We start from the raw sequence: 10,000 nt of genomic DNA, 5'->3' as shown, positions 1-10,000 counted from the left end.
GTGTCCAGGCGCCTCTCCTCAAATTGAGCCAAATTGAATTCTTTTTTTTGAATTTTTTTTGAATTTTTTATTTATTTATTTTTTATTTGATGTTTCATTCGAAATATTTGTTCATTACAGTACTATTAATATTTCATTGTACATATTATTTGAAGTTGAGGCTTTTATATAATTTTAAAACAGGCACTGAGAATATTTTTTTCGTCTCCCCTCACCCCCCCACCTTTTATTTATTTGTTTTATTTTATTTTTTTGATTTATTAATCAATCAACAAAACAATACACAAAATTGAATTCTGTCTGTTTAATTCTTTGCTTCTTGTCTTGTTGAATAGATGTCGTCAGTGTTTGAACCTGACAACAGGTTTCTTAGGATTGTCATTACGTTTAAAAATGTTCCCGTGTATCAGGAGAAGTGAAAGAGAAAGGGTTTATCAATAATGGCTGTTAGAATAATTGTTTCTAAATTATCACAAAAACTTTGTATTACATTGTGTTCTTGACAAGAAGACAAAAGGCTGTCTTTGAAACCTACCAAGAGTAAGACTTGTAAAACTCCACTGTGTAAGGGGGAGAGCCACATGAAGGGTTTTCTGTGTTCTTTCATGAATGGTAATCAACAGAAGGATGTTGTTCTGGCCCAAAGACTTCAGAGCGGAGAGATGACAGGATCTGCCCAATTTCCAGATTACCCCTTTTTGAAATATTTTACGAACTCTTTTTGAACTATTTTACGAAATCTTTTTGAACTGACCTTTTCTGTGAATTGTTTACGACCTTTTCTGTGAACTTTTTGCGACCTTTGTCCTTTGGAAACAAAGGTGGCCATGTGGTCGGGGAGGGTCCAAAATAAAAGAAGGAGGCATGCAATCTCTTGGCAGAGCGTGCTGAGATACTGTTCAAGAGTACAGTGTGTCCAGGCGTGTCTCCTCAATTGAGTCCAAATTGAATTCTGTCTCTGTTTAATTCTTTGCCTCTTGTCTTGTTTAATAGAGGTCATCAGTGTTTGAACCTGACAATGGCGTTTTCGACAGTGTACTCACGTTACTGAAGGCGAACTGGATGTGCGAAAGGTTCTTTACCGCGCTCTCATATTCCATGATCTCCTTTTGGTTTTGGAGTCCGTCTGGGAATCTGTGGGCAAAATTCCTATTGAACAACCTCGGGATGCAAAAGAATATTGAGACAAGTTTGTATTACTGGAGATGAGAGCTGTTGGGCTGGCTGAGACATGTGGTGATGCTGATGCGCGGGTAGAAGAAGAGGAAGGCCAGGCACATTTCATCCATGGTGGATTCTCCCATCTGTTTAAAAGCAGTCATCATAATGTCCCTTTACTCGTTTAAACCATACGCACCTGTGTGACTCCCGTCCTATCAGCAGTGTTGTAGCTGCACTCCACCACTATTTCATCTCCCTGTGGAACAGACAAGGTGTCATACACATAGTACATTCTGGAATGATATGCACTAGATATTTATCCATATTTGGTATTTTACATTAAAAAAAATGACAATATACTAGGGTTGTACGGTATACCGGTACTAATATAGTCCCGCGATACTAATGACTCATATTCGGTACTATACTGCCTCTAAAAAAGTACCGGTCCACCCTCCACTCCCCTTCTTTTTTTTTTAATGGGCATGATGGCATGTTCGGCAGCGCACAATCACGTAGTACTCACCAGCAGACACAGTGTGTAGACAGGATAGGATAGGATAGGATAGGATAGGTCTTTATTGTCATTGCAATAAGTACAACAAAACTATGTTTTCAGCACAAACCCGTTCAAGATTAGACAAACAAACAGTGTACAGGGTTACAGAACAGGAACGCTGATGGGTCGCCACGAGGCGCCCCGTAAAAGGTGGGAAAAAGGTCAAACGTTGGGGAAGAAGATGAGTAAAAAAATACAATCTAGACTGGGCTCCTAAGGGGGCCTAGTCTGGAGTGGGAAAAAACCTCCATGCCATGCACACATAAACACATTACATTTAATCACGACAACTCGCAACAGAGGGGGTGGGGGGAGTTGGGGCCCTGGAGGTCGACTGCTGCTATGAAGCACTGCCAGCCGTCCATCAACCCGAGGGGAATCAAGCGGTGGTGAAGGCGTGGGGTGGGGGAGGGTGTGTGTGTGTGTGTGTATATGCACTCCACCACTATTTCATCTCCCTGTGGAACAGACAAGGTTCCACAGGGAGAACGGACGCATTTGGCTTAAAAACAAAGGATAAAGGTGAAGTTATAACACTGAAACGCCCTCAGGAAGAGGTGTTTTAAGACATGACTAGCTGCCTAGCGGCTAAAGTCCATCCGCAGTCTGCAGTGTTTTAGCTACTTCTAAATCACTAATCCTCGTCTCCGTGGCGACAAATAAAGTAAGTTTCTTACAAGTAGCATTATCACTGCAGGACGAGGAATAGCTAAACATGCTTCACTACACACCGTAGGAGGATACAATAGCTAACAAAAGCTAGCGCGCCTGAATGTAAACAAACACCATGGGTGGATCTACACCTGACATCCACTGTAATGATACCAAGTACAGGAGCGTATCTAGTCGATACTACTATGAATACATCGATATTTTTTAGCATCACAAAATCTTTTTGTTTTTTTAATTTATATTATGTTTATAAACTCAGGAAATATGTCCCTGGTCACTCGAGGACTTAAATGATGACCATTGTATGATCCTGTAACTACTTGGTATCGGCTTGATACCCAAATTTGTGGTATCATCCAAAACTAATGTAAAGTGTCAAAGAAGAGAAGAATAAGTGATTATTACATTTTAACAGAAGTGTAGATAGAACATGTTAAAAGAGAAAGTAAACAGATATTAACAGTAAATGAACAAGTAGATTAATAATTAATTTTCTACCGCTTGTCCTTAATAATTTTGACAAAATAATAGGTGTATAAATGACACAATATGTTACTGCATATGTCAGCAGCTAAATTAGGAGCCTTTGTTTGTTTACTTACTAATAAAAGACAAGTTGTCTAGTATGTTCACTATTTTATTTAAGGACTAAATTACAATAAGAAACATATGTTTAATGTACCCGAAGATTTTTTGTTAAAATAAAGCCAATAATGCCATTTTTTGTGGTCCCCTTTATTTGATGGGTCAAATGCAGAGGACAAATTTCACCACACCTAGTGTGTGTGTGACAATCATTGGTACATTAACTTAACTTTAACTTTAAAAAAGTATCAAAATACACTTTGGTCCCGGTACTGGTACCAAAATGTTGGCATCGGGACAACCCTACCGTCTACTAAGGAAGACTAGATACCAGGAAAACGGGAATCTACTGATTATTTTTCCTGGTGGCGTCAAATGTCTGCACAGCTACTTGCTGCTATAAGCAACATTTGTCGGACATGTCTTTGTACTTAATTTTATTTCTTAATACTTATAGTGATTAACTTTTTTTTTTTTTACAATTACACAAAAGTTATGATGGATTATTTTCCCTGGTGTTGTCACGTACGTGTTCAACTTCAGCCTAAACCCTTTCGGTCTGCAACATTTTCAATGTATGAATGTACAACTGTTTGTTTATGTAAAACTGTTTGTTTATTTTGTTGACCACTGACCGAAGAAATAATAAACTACACTAATAAACTAAACATGTTTGCACAGACACTTGAATTTGTGGAACTTTCCTTTGTTGTCATTGCCAAAGTGAGTGTTTAGCTTTATTTTTTAATACTTAAAGTGGCTAACTTTTTTTTCACACTCATACAAAAGTTATAAAATATTTTGTTTCCTGACTGCGTCACATGTTTGCACAGCGACTTGTTGCTAGGCAGAATTTGTGGGACATGTCTTTTTTTTCCCCCTGACAAGTTGAATGTTTAGTTTATTTCTTAATATTTCTAGTGCTTCACTGTTTTCATGAATGTTATGATGGATTATTTTTCTTGGTGGCATCACATCTCAGCAACGTGTTGCTAGGCAGACTTTGTGGAATTTACCTTTGTTTTCCTTGCCAAATTGAGTGTTTGATTGAATTCCACTTTTTTTTTTAATATGTATGCGGCAGTTATGATGGATTTCTTTCCCCTGGTGCGGTCACATGTTTGCACAGCTACTTGTTGCTAGGCAGAATATGTGGGACATTTCTGTTTTCCTTGACAAATTGAGTATTTAGTTTCATTTCTTAACATTTATAGTGCTTAACTTTTTTTTTTTTTTACATTAAAAAAAAAGTTATGATGAATTATTTTTTTGGTGGCATCACATTTGTGGAAATTTCCTTTGTTTTCCTTACCAAATTGAGTGTTTAGTTGTATTCCTTAATATTTATAGTGCTTAACTTTTTTTTACACTTACACAAAAGTTATGATGTATTGTTTTTCCTGGTGGCGTCACATGTTTGCACAGCCACTTGTAACCAGGCAGAATGTGTAGAATTTTCCTTGGCAAACTTGAGTTTTTCATTGTTGTGGTACTTTTTACACTTGTGCTGCAGTTATGATGGATTATTTTTTTTCATGGTGGCGTCATGTGTTTGCATAGCCACTTGTTGCTAGGCAGGATTTGTGGTACTTTGTTTTCCTTGCCAAATTGAGTATTTTATTGAGTTTCCGTCTTGATACTTGGAGTGGTTAACTGGTTTTACACTTATACGGTAGTTATGAAAGATTATTTTTCATGGTGGCGTCACATGTTTGCATAGCAACTTGTTGCTAGGGAGAATTTGTGGAACTTTCCTTTGTTTTCCTTTGCGAGTCAAGTTTTATTTTCTTTGTTTTACTAAAAAGTTAAAGTTAAAGTAACAATGATTGTCACACACACACTAGGTGTGGCCCAATTATCCTCTGCATTAATAATAATAATAATAATAGATTTTATTTTTAAAAATCACTTTACATTGAGTAAACAACCTCAAAGTGCTACAGTGTATTAAAAAATAAATAAAAAAAATATAAACAAACAAATAAAAAGATAATAAAAAATATAAATAAAAATAAAAAGTAGAACAGCCAAATAGCTAAAACTAGTATGCATATATCTAATAAAAAAAAAGGCTTTTTTAAAAACATCCACAGTCTGTGGAGCCCTCAGGTGGTCAGGGAGAGCGTTCCACAGACTGGGAGCAGGCGGAGCAGAAAGCCCGGTCTCCCATTGTTCGTAGCTTTGTCCTCGGAGGTTGGAGGAGGTTAGCCTGTCCGGAGCGGAGGTGTCGGGTGGAGGATTTGGGGGTGAGCAGTTCTTTGAGGTAGAGGGGGGCATTTCCATGGAGGCACTGGTGGGTTAGTAGGGAGACTTTGAATTCAATCCTGAGTGGAACAGGAAGCCATTTGACCCATCACCCTTGATCACCCCCTGGGAGGTGAGGGGAGCAATGAGCAGCAGCGGTGGCCGCGCCCAGGAATCATTTTCGGTGATTTAACCCCCAATTCCAACCCTTACGCTGAGTGCCAAGCAGGGAGGTAATGGCTCCCATACATGACGGTTATGGTTATTATTTTTCATGATGACATCACATGTTTGCACAGCGACTTATTGCTAAACATCATTTGTGGGACATTTCTCAGTTTTCTCTGGAAAAGTCAGTGTTTATTGTTTTCTACCTTATTAATACATAGCGTTAACTTCTTTTTACACTTATACGACATTTATGATGGATTATTTTTTTGCTGATGGCGTCGTGTTGCTAGGCAGATTTTGTGCCATTTGGGGATTATAAAACAAGTTTATTGACATAAATGGATTCTGAATTGATTAACTGTACTGAATCACTATTATGAAAGAAGAAAGTAACAAGCTTTTTTTCCCCACTACAGCGCCACCAGCTGGATTTGGCAAAGCACGGCACTTGCACCACATGTGGACAGGCTCACCTTCTTGATGGTCTTGATGCTTCCCAAAAAGGTGATATGCTGCAAGTTGAAGTCATAGTTGGGTTCCATGCCCAGGAAGCCTATTTGCCTTCCATTTCTATCCAGAACAAAAAGTACATGAGCGACGCTGTCTTCTTTCAACAAAAAAAAAAAAAGGAGAAAGAACAACAAACCTCGCTTTTTTTTTTTTTTTTTTACCTGAAATGTCCAACTCTGACTGCCCTCCCAGCCAGGTGAGTATGCAACATCACTGCAAAAACCTTCAGGTCCGGCACAGGATCTATGATCTGGATGGAACAATAAATAGCTCAGCAGGTCAGCTACTATACATTTTAAAAAGTATCCTGCTCGGAAGTCCTACCTCAGAAAAGAGGCTGGTGTTACACACGCCGTAGGTGCGGAATTGAGCAGCTTGAGGAGGGATGTTGTACTCGGCGGAGTTATATGGCAACACGCCTGTGGTCAAGATGCCGACGTCATACTCCCGCAGTTGGTCTGTGTAGACCAGTCTCAGACCTGAGCTGTCAGTCCTGCCTGCAGTCAGGAGGGAATATACAATTACCCTATTTTCTAGACCGGATTATAGGGCGCATTAAAGGGGTCATATTAGGATTTTTTTCCTCAATTTTAAACATTTCCTTGTGGTCTACATCAGGGTTTTTCAACCACTGTGCCGCGGCACACTAGTGTGCCGTGAGATACAGTCTGGTGTGCCGTGGGAGATTATCTCATTTCACCTTTTTGGGTTAAAAATATTTTTTGCAAAGCAGTAATTATAGTCTGCAAATGATGTGTTGTTGTTGAGTGTCGGTGCTGTCTAGAGCTCGGCAGAGTAACCGTGTAATACTCTTCCATATCAGGAGGTGGCAGCAGGTAGCTAATTGCTTTGTAGATGTGGGAAACAGCGGGAGGCAGTGTGCAGGTAAAAAGGTATCTAATGCTGAAACCAAAAATAAACAAAGGGTGAGTGCCCCTAAGAAAAGGCATTGAAGCTTAGGGAAGGCTATGCGGTAACAAAACTAAAACTGAACTGGCTACAAAGTAAACAAAAACAGAATGCTGGACGACAGCAAAGACTTACTGTGGAGCAAAGACAATGTGGTCAAACTGTTGCATGGATTATGTTTACAGGCCACTTTCAAGCCACTTTCTGACCATCTCTACACCAGTGTTTTTCCACCACTGTGCCGTGAGATACAGTCTGGTGTGCCGTGGGAGATTATCTAATTTCACTTATTTGGGTTAAAAATATTTTTTGCAAACCAGTAATTATAATGCGCAAATAATGTGCCGTTGTTGAGTGTCTGTGCTGTCTGGAGATCGGCAGACTTACCACGTTATACTGGCGGCAGGTAGCTAATTGCTTTGTTGATGTCGGAAACAGTGTGCAGGTAAAAAGGTGTCTAATGCTTAAACCAAAAATAAACAAAAGGTGAGTGCCGCTAAGAAAAGGCATTGAAGCTTAGGGAAGGCTACGCAGAACGAAACTAATACTGAACTGGCTACAAAGTCAACAAAAACAGAATGCTGGACGACAGCAAAGACTTACTGTGGAGCAAAGACGGCGTCCACAATGTACATCCGAACATGACATGACAATCAACAATGTCCCCACGAAGAAGGATAAAAACAAAGTAGATGCGGGAAATATCGCTCAAAGGAAGACATGAAACTGCTATAGGAAAATACCAAAAAAAGAGAAAAAGCCACCAAAATAGGAGCACAAGACAAGAAGTAAAACACTACACACAGGAAAACAGCAAAAAAGTCCAAATAAGTCACGGCGTGATGTGACAGGTGGTGACAGTACACCTACTTTGAGACAAGAACTATAGTGATACAGTACATCTACTTTGAGACAAGAACTATAGTGATACAGTACACCTACTTTGAGACAAGACCTATAGTGATACAGTACACCTACTTTGAGACAAGAACTATAGTGATACAGTACATCTACTTTGAGACAAGAACTATAGTGATACAGTACACCTACTTTGAGACAAGACCTATATTAATACAGTACATTTACTTTGAGACAAGACCTATAGTGATACAGTACACCTACTTTGAGACAAGACCTATATTGATACAGTACATTTACTTTGAGACAAGACCTATAGTGATACAGTACATCTACTTTGAGACAAGACCTATATTGATACAGTACATCTACTTTGAGACAAGACCTATAGTGATACAGTACATCTACTTTGAGACAAGACCTATAGTGATACAGTACATCTACTTTGAGACAAGACCTATATTGATACAGTACATCTACTTTGAGACAAGACCTATAGTGATACAGTACACCTACTTTGAGACAAGACCTATATTGATACAGTACATCTACTTTGAGACAAGACCTATAGTGATACAGTATATCTACTTTGAGACAAGACCTATAGTGATAGTCAAAGTCGTACTAAAACATTTTGACAGATTTTTGAGTGCCGTGTGTAATGCTCTTTATTTTCAATGGAACATTTAAAGATTTGGTGTTGTTTACTGGCGTCATATTGCAGTCTATGTGTGACTGCCATCTACTGGTCACACTTATCATTACACCATGTATCAAATAAAATTGATTCGAGGTCGGTAAGCACAACCCAAATTATTCCGTACATTGGGCGCACCGGCCGGGTTATAAGGCGCACTGTCGTGTTTTGAGAAAATGAAAGGATTTGAAGTGCGCCTTATAGTCCGAAAAATACGGTACAGTACTGTATAGCAGTGGTCCCCAACCGGTACCAGTCCGTGGATCGATTGGTACCGGGCCGCACAAGAAATGTAATTTATTTTTTATTAAATCAACATAAAAAACACAAGATACACTTACAGTTAGTGCACCAACCCCCCCCCCCCCCCCCCCCCCCCGCCCCCCCATTTACACTCTTTCACACTCATTCGCACAAAAAAAATAAATTAAAAAAATAAAAATACCATAACCCCACCGCTTCACCCCACGTGGTATGACGTAAAACAGAGCAGCGCCCCCCAGTGGCTAGCAGCTTCAGGCTGGATGGCTGCCCCCTCCTCTCCTGTTGCAAGTCTTGTGATTTCTGTTTCAACATGTGCTTATCGGCTATCAAGTTTATGTGTCAACATGTGTATATGTGCTTATCGGCTATCAAGTTTTTTTTCCCGGCCCCAGTCTGTGCCCCGTCGTCCCGTAGGAGCCCAGTCTGAGATCAACATTTTTTAGTAATCCTCCCCCAGTGTCTTCTTTTTTCCCACCTTCTACTATTCTACGATTTTCCCATGAATTGATTTAAACTTATTCGGGTGTTACCATTTAAAGTTAAAGTTAAAGTTAAAGTACCAATGATTGTCACACACACACACACACTAGGTGTGGTGAAATTTGTCCTCTGCATTTGACCCATACCCTTGTTCACCCCCTGGGAGGTGAGGGGAGCAGTGAGCAGCAGCGGTGGCCACGCCCAGGAATCATTTTTGGTGATTTAACCCCCAATTCCAACCCTTGATGCTGAGTGCCAAGCAGGGAGGTAATGGCTCCCATTTTTATAGTCTTCGGTATGACTCGGCTGGGGTTTGAACTCACAACCTACCCATCTCAGGGCGGACACTCTAGTCAATTGTACGGAATATGTACTGTACTGTGCAATTTACTAATAAAAGTTTCAATCAATCAATCAATACGGTGCGCCGTAAGTGGCGACCCATCACCGTTCCTGTTTTATTACGGGTTTGTGGTAAAAAAATGACATTTTGTTGTACTTGTGCAATGACAATAAAGAGCATACCATCCTGACAGGTTAGGGACAAGCTGTCGTGTCTGTGTGATCATGTTTTCTTTTAGTTATGTTCGGTTTTGTTTTTGGACTATTTGTGCACTCTTGTTTTGTCACCATGACGACCGATTGGTTGCACCTGTTTTCAGGTTCGGTCTCACACACCTGTTGTCAATCATGTCTGTATTATTTAAGTCCATTGTTTTGAGTTAGTCTGCCTGGCGACATCCCATTTATGCTCTGCACATGTTATCATCACTTTGCTTCATGCCATTGTTCATAGTCCCATGCCAAGTAAGTTTTTGTTTCATGTTTATAGTTCTCCGCCTTTGTGCGCGCCTTTTGTTTTCATAGTCAAGTTTTTTACCTCCGCTGTG

The 10,000-nt window shown here is 39.8% G+C and overlaps 1 protein-coding gene across 5 annotated transcripts in view; it reads right to left on the bottom strand.

The window, feature by feature from the left end:
• Positions 1-10,000, bottom strand: part of moxd1l (monooxygenase, DBH-like 1, like) — a 41,716-nt gene that overhangs the window by 761 nt on the left and 30,955 nt on the right. For all 5 annotated transcript variants that reach the window (XM_062034998.1, XM_062034999.1, XM_062035001.1 and 2 more), the window contains 6 exons: positions 6,227-6,399; positions 6,064-6,152; positions 5,866-5,962; positions 1,358-1,417; positions 1,201-1,304; positions 1,044-1,134 (listed from right to left, as the gene is read on the bottom strand). In XM_062034998.1, the coding sequence (XP_061890982.1) occupies positions 1,044-1,134; positions 1,201-1,304; positions 1,358-1,417; positions 5,866-5,962; positions 6,064-6,152; positions 6,227-6,399 (614 nt within the window). The remainder of the gene's footprint in view (positions 1-1,043; positions 1,135-1,200; positions 1,305-1,357; positions 1,418-5,865; positions 5,963-6,063; positions 6,153-6,226; positions 6,400-10,000) is intronic.

The sequence above is a fragment of the Entelurus aequoreus genome, linkage group LG23, assembly GCF_033978785.1.
Source record: "Entelurus aequoreus isolate RoL-2023_Sb linkage group LG23, RoL_Eaeq_v1.1, whole genome shotgun sequence".
NCBI lineage: Eukaryota > Metazoa > Chordata > Actinopteri > Syngnathiformes > Syngnathidae > Entelurus > Entelurus aequoreus.
This window is presented reverse-complemented; position numbering and strand designations above follow the sequence as displayed.